The 18,695-nt window shown below is 46.0% G+C and overlaps 1 protein-coding gene across 1 annotated transcript in view; it reads right to left on the bottom strand.

Annotated features, from left to right (window-relative positions):
- Positions 1-18,695, bottom strand: part of CFAP61 (cilia and flagella associated protein 61) — a 200,839-nt gene that overhangs the window by 48,453 nt on the left and 133,691 nt on the right. The window contains exons 17-19 of the mRNA XM_056862278.1: positions 18,072-18,170; positions 15,737-15,905; positions 12,513-12,687 (exon numbers count right to left, since the gene is read on the bottom strand). Coding sequence (XP_056718256.1) covers positions 12,513-12,687; positions 15,737-15,905; positions 18,072-18,170 — 443 coding nt within the window. The remainder of the gene's footprint in view (positions 1-12,512; positions 12,688-15,736; positions 15,906-18,071; positions 18,171-18,695) is intronic.

The following is an 18,695-nucleotide window of genomic DNA, read 5'->3' on the forward strand; positions in this document are numbered from 1 at the left end:
AGCTTGGGTGTCATCAGCACATTGATGACATCCAATTCCAGAGCTATGGACAATCGAAAGATTTCACATAGATATTCAAAAGCATGAATGACAACAGAGAATCATGTGGACTCCACAGGATAAATCCTATGATGCAGATTCATCAACCACAGTTTTATGAAGACGGGGAGCTAAAAAAGCGCTAAACCACTCAAGCACTTTGCCCCTAACCCTGACTCCCAGTTCTAGGCACTTTAATAATATTGAAACACCAACTGTGCTGAAGGCTGCCAAGAGATCCAGAGATACAATTAAAGTTCAGGAACAGTCAACAGTGTTCCAGTCAAAGAGAAAAAACTGGCATTTGCACTATGAAATTGGGCAGTGGCAAACAGTAGGAAAAGGATCCTTTGCTGTAGGGTTGTCAAGGCAAGAGATGAACAGAGGTGGTTGCCATTGCCCGCTTCTGCATAGCAACCTGGACTTCTTTGGTGGTCTCCCAACCATGTTCTAACCAAGGCAGACCTTGTTTAGCTGACAAGACTGGGCTAGCCGGAGCAAAAACATTAGATTAAGGGAAATAATGCTCCCTCTGTGACCTCAGGAAATCAAGTTTTCAGTTTATTATAAGTATTGCTATGTGTGCCCACTATTACAAAATCAGCTACATCAATCCGACAGATTGATGCCTGGTAATTCCCAAATAAACTTTTCACTGCATGAAAATGTATCTGTGAGAAATGTAATATTAGCCTGAGAAGTAACAGGAACCATAAATAAAACCCATAATAGTAGATTTATCATTTAATATTAGACACTCATGTCCCACTGCTGAGAATCCTCATTCATTTCCTCCAATTGGGAATATAAAACTTTCATGACCTCAGCGTGACCTGAATCCTTAGCCTTGCAAAAATCACATTAAACAGAAAGCATATCAGAAGGAGTGCGGTAGCTGCGCCATGTTATTTATGCTCTGCAATTTCAAAGCTGCAGCATTCCTACAAGCATGTTTTAAAAGGGCAATAAGTGGTATTGGAGTAAATAGAAAAATAATTGATCTGTTTGGGGCTGTTAAAGTAGTTTTGCTCTTTCCAACCACCTGCTTCTTAGCTGTATGATAACTAATGGGTTACAACTGACTGCAATTGACTATATTGGCCAGGTTTGCTTTGGAAGAATAATACAAATTGGAAAAAACTGGGCATTGGCTTGCATTATGGTCTGTTTCTGCCAACAGAACAGCCTGATTAGCCCAGTTTGGTCCAAGCTAAGCAGGGTCGGCTATGGTTAGTACTTTGACGGGAAACCACCAAAGAAGACTGGGGTTACTGTGCAGAGGCAAGTGATGGCAAACCACCTTTGCTCATCTCAAGCCCGGAGCACCCCATGGAAGAGGCTGTCATGAGTAGGGTTGCCAACTTCCAGGTACTAGCTGGAGATCTCCTGCTATTACAACTGATCTTCAGCTGACAGAGATCAGTTCACCTGGAGAAAATGGCCACTTTGGCATTGAAGTCCCTCCCCTCTCCAAACCTCGCCCTCCTCAGGCTTTGCCCCAAAAATCTCCAGGTATTTCCCAACCTGGAGTAGGCAACCCTAGTCATGAGTTGGTTGCAACTTGATGGCATGATCTTCTTCTGCTGCTGCTGACCAAAGGGCATGTCCATTGGAGAGAGGATTTCTGCCATGCTCACCCTTCCCACAGCAGACTCCCACTTTGCCCCCTATGGTATTCATGACCCTCATCACCAAGTAGAAATATGTGGGCTGCAGTGGGACAGGGAGGCATATAAGTATAGCAACAGAGAAGAACCTATCCTTTTACCCTTTCCTTCCTACGCCTCCTTGCTGCCAAGAAGATATTAGTATTATGCTCTGGAAGCTATTTTGCCTTAAGAATGAACTGCGCTGTCAGGACTCCAGTAAGACTGCCAACTGGCTTTGTTATTTTTATGTGTTTCACTGCCACTGAATTATATGCCTTGTTTTAATATCCTTTCTTAAATTTCTTCAGTAAAGACTTCTTTTGCTTTGTGGTGAGTTCCTGGAACCAAGCCCAGGTGAACTTGGCTATATTACTGCACCCAGGCAGGGTCAGCCTTGACACACACACCCCCCAGTGTCTTATCAAGTGCTAAAATGGCCACACACCCCCCACAGCTGTTTTGGCACTTGAAAAGGAGTGCGTGGGGGGTTAAATCACTTTAAAATGGTGGTGGTGTCCTTGTGGCCACAGCCTGCCACCCATTTTTGGTGCTGATTTCCGGTAAATTCTACCGAATGTATGAAACTTGGTACACCTTATTTAATTCAAGTTAGATCAACTTGCCCCTTACGGAATTGGGATAGAAGGGATGAATTTTGCCTCTGCAAAATTTCACCAAACTTGTGCAAACTCTTTAGGCAAATGTATGCAAACATACACCCATGTATATGTGTGTATACATCTATGAGGAATCCAGATGATCTTGTACCATTTTGTGGGATCTGCTGCAGCCAACTAGAAGCAAAACTGAAGCAGAACAAGCAACATTCAGAACAGAGAGCTCCTGGCTGTGGCAGGCGGTTCTCTAGAATGGAGACTGCAAGCCTGCCAGCCTGCTAACTATTCTGTCACACTAGGAATTGTACTAGAGATTTCTCATCATAGAGAGGGTGCTAAAGGTAAAGGTGTAAGGTCTGAGTCCACCTGTCAAATCCCAAACAACAGACCATCCAGACAGAGTTGTCTAAGAAGCAGTTTATTTGGGAAACATAAGGTGTGTAGCAGCAACTTACAGGAAAAGGTACGAGGACTCAAGTGGGGGGAAAGCGGGCAGGTTGAAACATATACATCAGAAAGGCACAGTTGGATACCAGGCTGAGCCTGATTCCCATGACAGATTACACTTATCGCGCCGGGGCGCAGGCCATCATAACAAACCTCTGAGCTCTCGACCTTGACTCCAGCTGCGCTCTCAGCCTGGAGCTCACATTCTGCCCCCCCTAGAGCTCCCCCCTCCCCACCTCAGCCGATGGGGCGGGTTTATCTGGATACGTAGCATGGAATTGACGCAGCAGGCGAGGGGCAGAGATGTGACAATGTTTAACCCATTCCTCATGGGTGGGACTGAAATGTTTCCAATGAACTAGGTATTCCAAGTCCCCCCTATGAATGCGGGATTCAAGGATCTTGGAAACTACACAGTACTCCTCCCCCCACACACACACCATTTCGGGAATCTCTGGAGGCTCTTCTGGATGCTACTGAGACGCGGGCACATGCTGTTTTAACAAACTGACATGAAAAACTAGATGGACCCTTTTTAACTTCTTGGGGAGTTGCAGCTCCACTGTGACTTCATTAATAACCCGGGTGATAGGAAAGGGACCAATGTATTTTTCACTCAGTTTTTTGGAGGGTCGTAGAGAACGTAGATTTTTGGTGGAGAGATATACCAGATCACCCACCCTGAACGTCCAGCCGGGGGACCAATGCTTGTCTGCCTGAGCTTTATATTTTCTTTTGGCTCGTTTTAAGTTTTCAGTTAACCAAGGCCACGTAGACTGGATGGTTTGAATCCAGTCTGACATCTCCGCACCCCCCCCTCCCCTGACACATCCACCTGCCCGACGGGGCCAAACTCCTTGCCATACACAATGCGGAAGGCGCTGAAGCCTGTGCATTGATGAACAGAATTATTATATGCATACTCTGCAAAAGGCAATCGATCAACCCAGTCATCTTGATGATAATTTACATAACATCGGAGATAACATTCTAATACAGCATTTACTCTTTCCATTTGTCCATCTGTTTGGGGGTGGAAGGCACTTGATAGACCTTGTTCAACTCCTACCAGTTTGAGGAAAGCTTTCCAGAACTTGGCTACAAATATAGAGCCGTGGTCCGAGATTATCTTGCGCGGGAAGGAATGATATTTGAATATGTGTGTCACAAATAAGTGAGCCAGTCTTTGAGCGGAGGGCATGCCTGCACAAGGGATTAAATGCACCTGTTTGGAAAAAAGGTCTGTAACCACCCACAGGACAGTTTTCCCTCGACTTAATGGTAAATCAGTCATGAAATCCATGGCAATTACCTCCCATGGCCCCTGAGGCACTTCTAATGGTTTTTGTAGCCTGGTGGGCTTGCTTGTCAGATGTTTTGCAGTGGCGCATATTGGACAGCTGTGGATGAAGGAGTCCAGATCAGAACGCATACCCGCCCACCAGAATTGACGATGGAGCAAATGTAGTGTCTTTACAAACCCAAAGTGTCCAGAGGTTTTTGCTCCATGAGCTAGTTCTAACACCTCTGCTCACAAAGTTTTAGGCACGTACAATTTAGAGTCTTTGACCCATATTTCTCCACGCTGCTCAAGACCTGAAGGTAGTACATTGTTATTCCTCTCAGTTAGGCACTCACATATCAAAGTGTCACGGAAAGACTGGGGCAGTCCTGTTGGAATGACAGGGTCGCCCTCCGCTTAGGGTTGGGTTGAAGAGTCACTGCTAGTGTCCTCGGGCGGCGGCGGAGGACTAGGAGGGACAACTCCCTTAGTGGGTTGCAGGGAGTCGCTCCCGGCCTGGGCTTGCCGCACCTGGGCGCTCGTGAGGACTGCTAAGGTGGGGAGGATACCTCTTTGCTCTGGAGTAAACAGGGACTCGGTGGGCCGTTCCATCTTAACAGGATATTGAGGAAGTCTAGAAAGAGCATCAGCTAAAAGGTTTCTTTTGCCCGGAATATGTTTGATTACAAAACAAAAGCGAAAAAAGAAGTCCGCCCATCTGATTTGTTTTGCGGTGAGTTTGTGAGTCCCTGTTAAAGCCTCCAGATTTTTGTGATCCAAACCTGGAAGGGGGTCTCAGCACCTTCTAGGAAGTGTCTCCAGATCATTAAGGCGTGTTTCACTGCTGCCACCTCCTTTTCCAAAATGGGCCAGTTGAGCTGAGACTGGGAAAATTTCTTTGAGAAATAGGCACATGGGTATAACTGGCCATCTTCCCCCTCTTGCATGAGGACCCCTCCCATGGCTACTTCAGAAGCATCTACCTGAACAATGAAAGGGCGGTCACAATCTGGGTGCTTAAGTATCGGTTCAGTTGTGAACAAACGTTTCAAAGTCTCAAAGGCTAACTGACAGTCCGGGGTCCATTCTATTTTAGCGGAGGGCTGGGTAGCGGCAACTCCTTTACCCTTGGTTTTGAGCAAGTTAGTAATCAGAAGCGCAACTTGTGTGAAGCCTCTGAGGAAATGGCGGTAGAAATTAGCGAACCCGAGAAATCTCTGTACTTGTTTGCGAGTAGTTGGCGGCTCCCAGTCAACTACTGCTTGTACCTTGTCCGGGTCCATGGTTATTCCTTGGTGTGAAATCCTATAGCCTAGAAAGGTTAGCTCCTTTTTATGGAATTCACACTTGGAAACCTTAGCATAGAGGTGGTTTTCTCTGAGCCGTTGCAGAACTTCTTTGACCAGGGTGATGTGCTCATCCAAACTCTTGGGAGTAGATGAGGATATCATCTAAATAAACTACCACCCCTCTAAACAACAAATCATGGAGGATCTCATTAATCATTTGCATGAAGACCCCCGGAGCCCCTTTTAATCCAAAAGGCATTACAAGGTACTCGAACATTCCAAAGCAACTAGAAAAGGAAGTCAATGGTTCATCTCCCTCTCGAATTCGTATGCAATAATACGCTTCAACCAAGTCCAATTTGGTGAAAATGCATCTTTCCTTTAGTTGGCTTAGGAGATCTGGAATGAGGGGAATGGGGTAGGCATTAGTCTGGGTAACGGCGTTAAGTTTGCGAAAGTCTATACACAGTCTTAAGTCACCTGTCGTTTTATGCACAAAAAAGGCAGGAGCGCAGTGTGGGGCTGTGGAGGGGCGGATGAAGCCCCGTGCCAGATTTTTGTCAATAAAGTCAATACTGCCTTCTCTTTGGGATTCATAGGATAAATCTTACTCTTAGTCAAATGTTCCCCCCCCACCTCAATAGCACAGTCCGTGACGCGGTGGGGGGGGGGGGCAGTACATTACACTCTTTGACATTGAAAACATCTGCAAAATCTCGATATTCAGGAGGCAATTGCGGATCAGCATCCCCTGCCATCAAGGCAGAGCCTAGGACGGCTACCTCTTTTTGGTGCTGTTCACATTGCGGGTGGACGAACTCAAGTGTTTGGGCTGCCCAGTCGATTATGGGGCTATGCCCCCGAAGCCAGTTTACTCCCAGGACTACTGGAAAGCAGATGCCGGGCACTATAGTGAAGCGGATCTGTTCCCAATGGTCCCCCACTCCCATGGCGACTATGCCTGTCAACCGGGCCTCCTTTGAAGTCGCTCCCGTCCATCTGGGCAAATCAGAGGGGCTGAGGTAAAACGCTTGCTTTTATGTTTAAGGTTTTAAAAGTGTCCTCACTGATTAGGGTACGAGCACATCCAGAATCTACTAGAGCCTTAACCGCTACTTGAGGACCCCCTTATAATGTTGCAATATTACATCAAGAAACATAGTGTCTTCCACTTCTCTCACCATTAGCGGAGCTGTGGGGGGTGCAGTCACTTTGGTCCGCAGTGGCGCTCTGTTCACTGCAGACCCTGCTCATTTTTTGTCTGCTCCTGGACGGGAACGAGGTTCAGGGCTGCTAAGGATCCCCAGGTCCCGTCTTCTTCTTCCTCCGATGTATCCGCGTCGGCGGGACTAGAGGTGATTGTATTCCGCGGCCCAGATGGGCCTTCATTTGTAATCCAAGCCCCCGACGGGGTAGGAAGGAGTGCTGGCAACCCTTTATGAGCAACCTCGTCGTTCATGTGGACATATACATCAGAAAGGCACCGTTGGACACCAGGCTGAGCCTGGTTCCCATGATAGATTACACTTATCGTGCCGGGATGCAGGCCATCATAACAAACCTCTGAGCAACTTGACCTTGACTCCAGCTGTGCTCTCAGCCTGGAGCTCACAAAAGGTCCCCTGTGCAAGCACCAGGTCATTCCTGACCCATGGGGTGACGTCACATCCCGACGTCAGGAGGATGGAAGGCTGAGTCAACCTTGAGCCGGCTACCTGAAACCGACTTCCGTCAAGATCGAACTCAGGTCGTGAGCAGAGCTTTTGACTGCAGTACTGCAGCTTAACACTCTGCACCATGGGGCTCATAGAGAGGGTGCTACAGCTGCCTAATCTCTATACATCAAAGCAAACCCAACAGTAAATGCCAAGTTTCTGGGGAGGGACCAACTGCTTTTAGCCCTCCTCAGCATCACCCTTCCAGAACATTCTGTGGACAGCATGGCTGGCTTCTGTCTAGGTACCTGGGCTCCAACATATCCAACATCCCCTTCTTGTTCAGAACAACATATCCAACATCCCCTTCTTGTTGCTACTTAAATGTCATGCACAGATGTGATGGCATCCAGAGGTCAATCCCAGGCTGATCTGAGGACTGTGGTGAGACTCAGGTGAGGAGCCGTACGATTCATTTGATGTATTCTGGCTCAATTGACATTCCAGTTCCCACTTAAAAAACATACAAAACAAAACACACACCCCATCATGGACAGCCAGCAGAGCTGTCTTTACTATTTAGAATAGTTGTCTGTCACTGAGACGAGAAAAGCTGAGCTCTTCCTTTTCCTAGCCATTGCTCAATCAGACGTAAGTGTGTTTGAACTGAATTTCCCACCTCCCGGCCAGCCGAACCCAGAGGTGATAATTCAATCTTCTGCCTGCTGCCTTCATCAGCATGTGGAGTGGGAAGGCCTATTAGCGCATGCATATCTGATTGGCTTTTCACAAGCCCGGCCTCAGATGTTGACAGATCCACATCACAGGGGGTGGGCAACCTATTCTTCTGCAATCTGAATGTTTGCTGTTTAAGACCAGGCGGAACCCTCCTGTTCTTTTTGGCTCTTGTCCTCCCTGAGGTCTGTGGGACATACGCTGGGCTGGAGCCGCTCCAGGAAAGAGATGCCCAGTTTGAAATGGCCAGAAACAAAGGATTCTCACAACAAGCCAGTCTTGAGCCCAACTGGTAATCACACTGTAGCTGGACAGGGCAGGAAGGCATCCACTTAACTGTCTATTTTGCGGTTTTTGTCTCCTTATGTAATAAACTAGGAGCCCCGTGGCACAGAGTGGTAAGTTGCAGTACTGCAGTCCAAGCTCTGCTCACGACCAGAGTTCTATCCCAACAAAAGTTGGTTTCAGGTAGCCTGAGCAAGGTTGACTCAGCCTTCCATCCTTCCGAGGTCGGTCAAATGAGTACCCAGCTTGCTGGGGGTAAAGGGAAGATGACTGGGGAAGGCACTGGCAAACCACCCCGCAAACAAAGTCTGCCTAGTAAATGTCAGGATGTGATGTCACCCCATGGGTCAGGAATTACCCGGTGCTTACACAGGGGACCTTTACCTTTTATGTAATAATTCAGTAGCTCTTCTTCATGGTATGTGTAATTTTGCGACATCCACATTAGCCTTTATAAACATGGTGATGGCAGTGGTGAAATTAGCTCCTGCCTACGAAGTTCAAATGTATAGACTTGACTGAGTGAAAATGCACAAGAATGGGGAAGAGGTTAAAAGCAGCATAAAGCCGATAATGCTGTCAAGATGTACAGGGCATTTGTACAGGGCATCTGTGGACACAATGATAACAAGCCCTTTGCTACAGTTCAGGGACCAGAAGTGGGTGACGAGGCTGGGTACACTCTCCCCATCCGCCCTTTATTGGGCAACGGTGGCCTGCCAGTGTTTGAAATGAAATTTCAACATTATATACGTATTTATGCACACACTAAATTAAATTGTGGTTCACACCTGAAACAGCCCCCTACCAGGAATAAAGCAGAGCAGAAATCAAAGGAAATGGAGGGCAGAAGCAATAGTTGTGAGCACTGTGGGGCCATGAGAAAATACCTGTTCCATTGTTTTCAGTAATCCTGGTAAAATAGCTCATGACACATGATCATCCCCACATTGCAGATGAGAGCTGAGCCTAAAATGGCTGAGTTCATGGCAGATGCGACACGGGTGCTGTCACTCAACCACTCCACTGCAGTAGCATAAATCCTTTCCATCTATCAGCATCATTAATACCAAAAGCTCACCAAATACAGATGTTTCTGGCTATCTCTCCACATGCAGTCCAAATGCAATCAGCTATGTGGAGATTTGTTCAGGTGCCACAAAAGACACCTCTCTGGAATGACTACAAGATTTGCAGTCAGAGCAGAAGTGTCTCCATTCACTTCAATGGAAGGAATAGTTCTATGAGTGCATCTCTAGAAACGTTCGGTACATACCAGGGCTTGCTGGCTGCTCTTTTCAATGTTTGTTCTCAGCCTTGGAGCACATGAAATAAAAGCAGCAGAAACTGCCTTTGAGCAGGTGCAGAGTATATTTCCCTCTCCATTGGGTACAGAGAGGCCCTACTCCTCAAGGAACAGACATGCAGAAAAGGGAGAATATTTTTAGACTGCCAAATTTTTTTTAAACAAAATCCCTCACCAAACACGCCTGAGTAAGCTTAGAGCCCGGCCAAGCAAGACGTGACGTCTAGCACGAGTTGGGTCAGGGTTCCAATCTAGGGGCTCTGGGGCCAAATTTGGCTTAGGAGCATGGCAAAGAGGAAGAAGGGGTGTTAGCCCCCCCCCCCGGCATGGTTTTCCCAAGCTGAAATGGCCATGGAGGGGCCTGTTTGCTCTGCTGTGGGGCTGTATGTGCTCTCAGGTCATGTCTAGGTTGGTCCTAAGCAGGCATGAAATAAGAGCAAGGGTTTATTTGTGCCGGTACACACCGGTATGGCATGCTGGTACATTTTTTGGCTTTTGAGACTTCGGCTGGCCATCTTTCCTGGGGCAAGGCCAGGCATACTGAAAAGCTATAGTCTGGCCCATCCTGCAGCTGAAGTCACGCCCACTGATGATGTCATCAGACAGCATGACGGGGGAGACCAGCTGCCCTGCCGCCTTCTCTGCAGTCCCACCAGCTGCCTTCTCTGCCAGCCTCTTTGCAAAGAAGCTGGCAGAGAAGGTGGCAGATTGGACTGCAGAGAAGGCGGCAGGGCAGCTGGTCTCCCCCGTCATGCCCACTGATGACATCATCTGTGAAACGGATGAAATGTAGCGTCTTCCCTGTCATGCGTACCAGCACCTTTTTTTCTATAAAAAAGAACCAGGTAAGAGGATGGATTCTCCCACAGATTAGTACAATGTTAACATAGGAAGCAGAAGGTAAATGGACTGCTGTCACAATGGAGTGAAGAAAGCAATATTGTCCCCCAAGGAACAGTATTAGGACCAGAGCAACTTAATTATTTATAAATGGTCCGGAATTACAAGGTGGGTGGAGAAGTGGCCAAATGTACAGAGCATCCCAAAGAATTCAGCATGGTGAAAATCAGGTCAGGTGGCAAATGGCTTTAAGAGGATCTCTCCATACTGAGGCTTAGACAAATTCATGAAGGTTAGACCTATCAATGGCTGTCACTCACAATGCTAAAGGAACCTCCATGTTCAGAGCAGTATAACTCAGTCGTCATGGGCTTTGGCCTTTGGAGTCCTGTTAGTGGGCTTTCTAGGTCATCAGATTGGCCATTGAGGGGAACAGGATGCTTCACTGAATGAGCTGGGCTCTTCTTAGATTTCTATGATTTGGGAGATGGGCTCCCAGTACAAAGTACTCTGTCCCCTCCCCTCTACCCTTGGTGCTGCAGTTCAGGGGAACCCAGTGGACAGGCAAATAAGATCAGGATGGGAAAAAGGCAATACTTCTATACTCAATGAGTTATTAAATTGTGGAGTGAACAGCCAGCAGACACAGTGATAGCCGCAAGTGTAGGTGGCTTTAAGAGGAAATTAGACAGATTTATGGAGCAGAGGTCCATCAATGGCTACTAATCATGGGGAGTAAAGGGAACCTCTACATACAGAAGTAGCAAACATCTGAATACCATGCTGGCAGGCATCATCAAGGGAAGAGCTTGGCCTCTAAGCCCTGTTTGTTGGTCCTCCAGAGCAACTGGTTAACTACTATGTGGAACAGGACGTTGGACTACATGGACCACTGGTCTGATACAACAGGGTTCTTCTTATATTATGTTCCAGCTGCTCATCTACAGACAGTAGGAAGACTGTGGGATCCCATTCTGTATACACAGGTGACAAAAACATGTGCCAATACATCGCACTGTCTTTTGAATAGGGTAACTCATTTGCCATTCCACCGCGCACATGTAATGAAGAAGTTTCATCCAGATTGGCAGAGATTATTGAACGCACTGGAAAAAATGTGGTCAGCGTTGAAACAGTGCAAAAAACCAGAGTAGCTACATGTCCCCCTTCCCTTCCCCCTTCCCTTTTTTCCTCCCTTCTTTCCCTCCTTTCCCTTTTTCCTGTTTCTCCTTCATTGATTCCTTTCCCTTTTTTTCTGGTTTTCTGCCTGTCTCAACTCCTTGGAAGACCTTTGAATTCCGGGGTGCTATTGGTTATCTGCTTGCGAACATTTATAAGCCAACTCACCCTTAGGAAGAGATTAGTATTACAGGTTGGGTATCCCTTATCTAGACTGCTTGGGACCAGAAGTGGTCTGTATTTTGGATCTTTCTGTATTTTGGAATATTTTGGAACATCTGGTCCCCAGCCTGAGGCAGAGAAAGTGAAGCAGCTTCTAGCAGGAGTGCCAGTGGTAGCCTCTTCCTCCCCAGAAGGAAAGATGGCTTCCTTTTTTTTTTCTCCCCACCCTTTCCCATCCTCCTTCCTGTCTTCTCTGTACCCTGTTCTGGGCAGCGCGGATTTGCCTGCATGTTGGCTCAAACAGTCCAGTTTTTGGGTCAGTCCAGATATCAGATGTCTGGATAAGGGATATTCAGCCTGTATATAGTAGGTACAAATTAGAACACCATCTTTTAATTGAGTAGTGATTAAAGTTTTATGTTTTTAACTCACATTATATTGTATCTCTATTTATTCTCTGCTGGAAGCTGCCCTGAGCTCAACTTAAATAATGTAAATACTGGAGGGGTGAATGCCTACCCACATTAGCTTACTGAGCATGATGCTAGATGCATACAATGCCTTTTGGACAAGAGGATCTCTGGATTGAACCCAGTGTTTTTTGCTGGGGGGGGGGGTTGTGTGTGCGCTGTAGTCCTGAGGTTTATTTTTGCCAGTGTTTTCCAGTTCTGAAATTTTGTCTATAAACTGCAAAACACATTTGCCAATGAAATTATCATCTAATTTGTTGATTAATGATTGCAGCCAGACTCTGCTCTTAGGGCTTTTATTCATGTCATAAAATAATTATAGGTAATTAATATATCCAGCCTTTATTCCGAGCAAAAAATGAAAAAAAGGTCACCAAAATTGACAAGGAGTTGCAAATTATTTCATAAAACAATTCCTAGCAAATAAAACATTTTGTGAGCATTAATTAGGCTATAATTATATGCTGGAAATGGAGACACACTATGCCAAAAAATACATAAATCCCCCCCCCACCTCTCCTGTCCACCCAATACAGTAGTTAGTACAAACATCTTACCTGGGAAGCCAATAAGTTTTTCTTTCACCCACTTCATTGCCAGAAAGCAGTCTTCCTCATCTGAAAGGATGAACAGGTTGGAAGGGGCCACACTCGTGTATTTCTGTTTACAGTTTTGGAAGACCTCTCTGTTGGTGAGAAGTTTTCGGATATCTGCACCAGTGGGACATGGGACCTGCATTAATTAAGAGGGCCAGAGATTATTAGTAGTGCATCAATTAAACTGATGTGATGGATGTCATGACCCACTTGTCACGGAAATAAGAATGCTTAGCAATTACAGAGCACATTTCTAGTGCTCAAAGCATTTCATGTGCAACATCTTGCAGAGGTATTCTATACATAGATTACAATGGGTAGCCATGTTAGTCTGTCACTAGCAGTAGAAAAGAGCAAGAGTCCAACAGCACCTTAAAGGCTAACAAAATTTCTGGAAGGTTATGAGCTTTCATGAGCCACAGTTCTCTTCTTCAGCTGTGGCTCAAGAAAGCTCCTACCCTGCACCTTAGTCGTTAAGGTGCTACTAGACTCTTGCTCTTTTCTACTGCTATTCTATACATGTTCACTTGGAGTTCAGTCCTGCAGAGTTCAGTGGGACTTCTGGCCAAGTGTGCATGGGAAAGCCCTTCCAGAAATCCTTACAGTGGGTCCAGAGGATAACATGACTGGCCTCAAATTGCAGGTGAGGACCTAAAGCGGAGAGAAGGACAAGTATTCCAAGCGGGGACTCTGGCTGCCAGACCCAAGTACCTTACCCTCTGCATCGCTGAGGCTGCGTGCCAGAGGAGGGAGATGCCAGCTGGATGTTCAATGCATCTGGGCACCTCTGCATACCGTTGACTCAGTGGGTCAGTGACAAAAGGAACCAACCCTGGTTTAGTTGACCCAAGAAAGGCTTGATGGGAGCCTGGTTTCTGACATCAAGCTGATATCAGCTTGCAGGTGTCTGTCTTGCCTGTCCAGCGTCTGCATGGCTTCTCCTCCCTCGGCTTGCCTATCCAGCAATGACAAGCCTCACTCAGATGCGACAGGACGGAAGACCATGAGTGCTGGGCAGATAGGAGCCTGCTCAAGGCCACCCAGCAAGTTCATTTGCTAGGTGACAATTTTCCCAGCATCTTCCTGCCTTGTTGCACACAGACGATGCTACATTATGATAAACCAGTTCTCAAAATAAGAGAGCAGTTGACTGGTTTGGCTGAACTGTAAACAGACGTATTCTGTTTTGATGTTGCAGGGTGTGCAAATCCATTTGGGCTGCTGTTGTACTAGGAAGTATTACCCATTTTTGGCCATGAACCAGAAATGGTTAATGATACTAGGCAGAACCACGGAGCTCGGTCCTCAGCATAAGCTGGAATGGGGCACGTGGTCACCAGTAGCCTGGGCATAGAGGGCTTTTGAATTTGTAAGGCCAGTGATCACCCCAATCACCAACAGTAAATGGGATGTAGGCACTATATGTAACAGTCTGCAGTAAGGTAAGTCTAATCAACTGAGGCTCTTGAGGCCAAGGGAGCATGTTCTCATGTCACATGCCCAGATCCCCAACAGTAATAAAACTACAAAATAAAATTATAAACTTTTAATAAAAACAATATAAACAAAACACAGATGGTATTTGCCAGCCAAACCAGTTAAACAGAAGCCAACAAAGAGAAAGGGGAGAGACTTGGGGTTTGCTATTTGAATTTTGCTTTTAACTGAAAATATTTCTATTATTGTAAGCTGCCTTGAACCACGAGGAAAGGTGGTATGTAAATGTTTTAATAAATAAATAAGGTTTAGGCACATATGAAGCACTGGTCTTTGTAACCCAAGGAAGAGCCTGTCCCGACTTCTATCAGATCTTTCCAACACCACAGAGGAATCGATGTAGTCAAGACCCCACTTCTAGCTGTACAATGTCCTATCCTCTTTCAGAAATCACTTATGAAGCACAGTCTGATCTACCAACTGGGAATGGCTCAGGGGCTCTGAACAAATAAAGCTGCCTTATACTAAATCAGACCACTGGTCCATCAAGTTCAATCCTATCTAATCAGACTGGTTGCAGCTCTCCAGGGTCTCGGGCAGAGGTCTTTCACACCCCATGCTACCTGATCCTTTTAAAGTGGGGATGCTGGGGATTGAACCTAGGGACATGCATGCCAAGCAGATGCTCTACCACTGAGCCATGGCAGCTGTTTGACAGGGGTTGCAGGGCAAGCCTCTGCCCAAGCCTCCACAGCTACAGCCAGGGGCAGAATGGGGCAACCTGGCTTATACCTTTGATTCAAGCCTTAAAAATGCTCTGGGTTTTCATAATACTTGAAGTTTCCATCTGCTGGGGTCATCATAGATGGATTGGGGAACACCAGCGCATTCTTCAATTCTGCTTAGATCCAGCTCCAGCAGAGCCTCCCCCCTCCCTCCAGCTTATCACCAATATCACTGGGGCAGGCAGCAGCCACCCAACTCCAGCAGAGAGTCCCTCTTTTTTCTGCCTTCCATCAATGGCGCTCTTAGGGGAAGCAGCCTAGCCCTCCTCTGTTATTCCTGGATCCAGATCCAGCCAAGAAAAAACCCCAGGAGGAATGTTTTGCACTGAACTTTCACTAATATTTTGTATTAGGTTTGGATTCCTGGAAGCCTCTTTGGGATCCAATTTTCAGCTGAAATTCAAGGCAAAATATAATACACAAACAAAATCATTTCCAGTGTTGATGCTGGACAATAATCTCAGTCCAAACAGGTCTATTTCTGTCTCACTGTCAATGAGGGTTTTCTGCTGGAAGTCCTCCTAGAGTTTTCAGCTGACGTGGTTATGGAATGTTGGCAGTTTGAGGCCCAGTGTATCAGGGAGAATTCCTTCACTAGTCCAACTGAAATTAAAGGAAGTTGTGCAACGAACTGTTCATTCATTTCAATGAGGCTTACACAAGAGGACTTCCTAGGCTCATGCCTTTCACAGTCATCCCGTCTCTTGCACTTACTTCCAGCCCCACCCTATGCATGCATGCCCAAATGGAAGTCTCCCTGTGTTCAATGGGACCCAGGTAAGAGAGCATAAACTTGCAGCTTCAGTAACTTACCATGGCTTTTTCATTTGGTATAGCAGGCTGAAATACAGAAAACCTTCCCCGTGGCACAGGATTTACTTTAGATTACTCTCCCCTTGTGCTCTTTTATGACTCCAGGTGTGAAGTATACTTTATTTCCTTTCATTCTTTGATCAGTCTCACCTGATATTGTTGTCCAGTGCAGAGAATGAGATGATCGTATGGCACTTTCCTTCCCTTGGAAATGATGACGTGCTTTGCACACCTGTCTATGCCAGTCATTTTGCCAACCACAACATTGACCCAGGAACAAAGTGACATCAGTGCATAATCGTCATCATTAAAACAATGGCTGCAAGGAAAGAACAAGCGGCATTTTAGCAGCTGACAGCAAAATATTAATTAGACGTCGGGCAAAAATGCATGGTTGCTTTAGCATCCTTTATTCCCTGTTTCAGGCAGGATTCAGCCAGGATCGAACTCATGCATTTCACCAAATGTGCATTTGATCCTGGCTGAAACAGGGAATAAAGGAGGCTAAAGCGACCATGGATTTTCACCCCTCCAGTCACCTGTCTGAAGGCTCCTAGCGGATTGGAAGAGTGAACGGAAGCCCACAGTAAGAGATTATTTTGTATGAAATACATTAAAACCAAGCATTTTCTATTGTCGAAGGCTTTCACCGTCAGAGTTCATTGGTTCTTGTAGGTTATCCGGGCTGTGTGACCGTGGTCTTGGTATTTTCTTTCCTGACGTTTCGCCAGCAGCTGTGGCAGGTATCTTCAGAGGAGTAACACTGGAGACACTGTCCTTCAGTGTTACTCCTCTGAAGATGCCTACCACAGCTGCTCGTGAAACATCAGGAAAGAAAATACCAAGACCACGGTCACACAGCCCGGATAACCTACAAGAACCAAGCATTTTCTATTACTAAAACAATTTGCTTTACATTGGTCACAAGGTAAATTCTAAACCTAAGCTAGTAAAAATGCATCTGAAGGCCGTGCCACACTTTATGCAGCAACTGCATTTGCTAAAGATAGGACCAAGGTTTGCAGTGCAGTTTGTAACATTGTGAAGCAAGAAATGAGCTGTAAACCCAAAATAGATGCTATTGTTTCATGCATTTTGTAACTTTTTATTTTATTGATTTTCAATGCATTTTACTGTGTAGCTTAAAACACAAGAGTGTGAAATGAAGACACCTGCTGTAAACAGGCAGAGGACCAGGGAACTACAGGCAACTGGGCCTGCCAGGTACAAGTCGACTTTGTATCTACACTTCACACTTTACCACAGCCAAGATCTCTCTTAAACTCTGGTAAAGGCTATAAAAGTATGTGATGTAGGTTTAATGTTAATTTCAGATTTTTAAAAAATGGGTGTAAGACTACTTTTTTAACTGTGGCCCAGCATGGATGATACCTTCTCCTGATTTCCTCCAGATATCCACAACAGGAAGCGAGATTGCACTTCCCATTCCTTCCCAACAAGTATACCCATTCCACCACCAATCTACATGCAGGTATAATGGGTAAACAGGATGTACATCCATAAAATCCAACACATGTAGGCAAGGCCAGTTCAAGGTATCTTGTCACTCCTCGCAAAGTACACCCATTACCTCTGGGGCCCGTGCTGCTGCTACTGGCTGGATCCAAGCCCCTGGGCTCAGCCAACGGTGATGCAGGCCCAGGAAATGATGTCAAACTTCCTGTGCCTCATTGTGCCACCCCCAAGAGTCATTAGGGTAGCTTGAATGGAGATCTGGCCCTGTGTGGAGATCTAAGCAGCATGATTAGGTTCCCAGATAAAATCAGGACCTGACCGAACCATCTGGGCTTACATGTGTACACATAAGCCAGCGTGTGTACAGGAGCTAGCATGGTGTAGTGGTTAAGAGCGGTGGTTTGGAGTGGTAGAGTCCCCACTCCTCCATATGAGCTGCTGAGGCTAATCTGGTGAACTGGATTTGTTTCTCCACTCCTACACACGAAGCAAGTTGGGTGACCTTGGGCAAGTCACACTCTCAGCCCCACCTACCTCACAGGGTGTCTGTTGTGGGGGGGGGGAAGGTGATTGTAAGCTGGTTTGATTTTTCCTTAAGTGGTAGAGGAAGTCGGCATATAAAAACCAACTGCTACTCCTCTTCTTCTTCAAATGCTTTACTCCCACATAAACATCCAGTGACACTGACAATGGATGGGGAATGACAGCATGGTTTTGCTTCCCCATCATGTGTTAGAGAACAATCAGGATTGCCAAACTGAGCCCATGCGTACTTTGGTTCCAGTTACAACCATTTATTTTAAAAAGCCCAGAGGAATAAACTTCAGTCAGTACTATCCCAACATCAATCTGATCTGAAGATCTTCCAAGAAGAGAAAAATCTGGAAAGTATGCAGGGGATGGCACCAACCTCAGTGCTGGGAGGCAGAGCGGATAGTTCTAGAGTCAAAGGGCACCAGGCAGGCCCTTCCCCGGGGCCCCAACCAACTGAAAAGGACTTCAAACATACCTGTTAATTAAAAATTGCCTATGCTGTTTCTCCATCATCTGTTTCCCAGGAAGTCCGTGCATTGAAATCAAGGTAAGGTTGTTAAATTTCAGGTGTGGACTACAGGAGGAAAAGAAGCAAACAAAAACCCAATTTGTTATATACAAAATCAATGCATACTTTTCCAGGCTCAGCTTAGGTTAATACTTAGCATGCATAAGTGACTGAAAGGGCAATCCTACGAATACTTTCCTGGGAGTAAGCCCCATTAAGTAGACATGAGTAGAATTCTGAGTAGACTTGTTTAGGATTGCACTGTGAATCCCCCCCCCCCCCCCAATTCATGAGTTCCTCATGCTTGGCCACCATTTGGGTTACCGGTCTTAGAAAATCATGCAAAGGACAGAGATACATGCTTTACCTGAGTGATTAATAATTATATTGCAGAGCCTGCTCAATTCTCTAAAGTAAGCACACAATTATTATCACTAACACATCCTTTGCAGAATCAACTGCTAAGTGAATAGAAATCCAGTAACCAGAATAAATGCAAATATAATCAAAGGGTCCCCTTGTTAAGACTGGAAAATATTCTCCTTCACATTCATGGAAGACCATTTTCTTCCCATCACCCATATACACAGA

Source organism: Euleptes europaea, chromosome 17 (assembly GCF_029931775.1).
Source record: "Euleptes europaea isolate rEulEur1 chromosome 17, rEulEur1.hap1, whole genome shotgun sequence".
Taxonomy (NCBI): Eukaryota; Metazoa; Chordata; class Lepidosauria; order Squamata; family Sphaerodactylidae; genus Euleptes; species Euleptes europaea.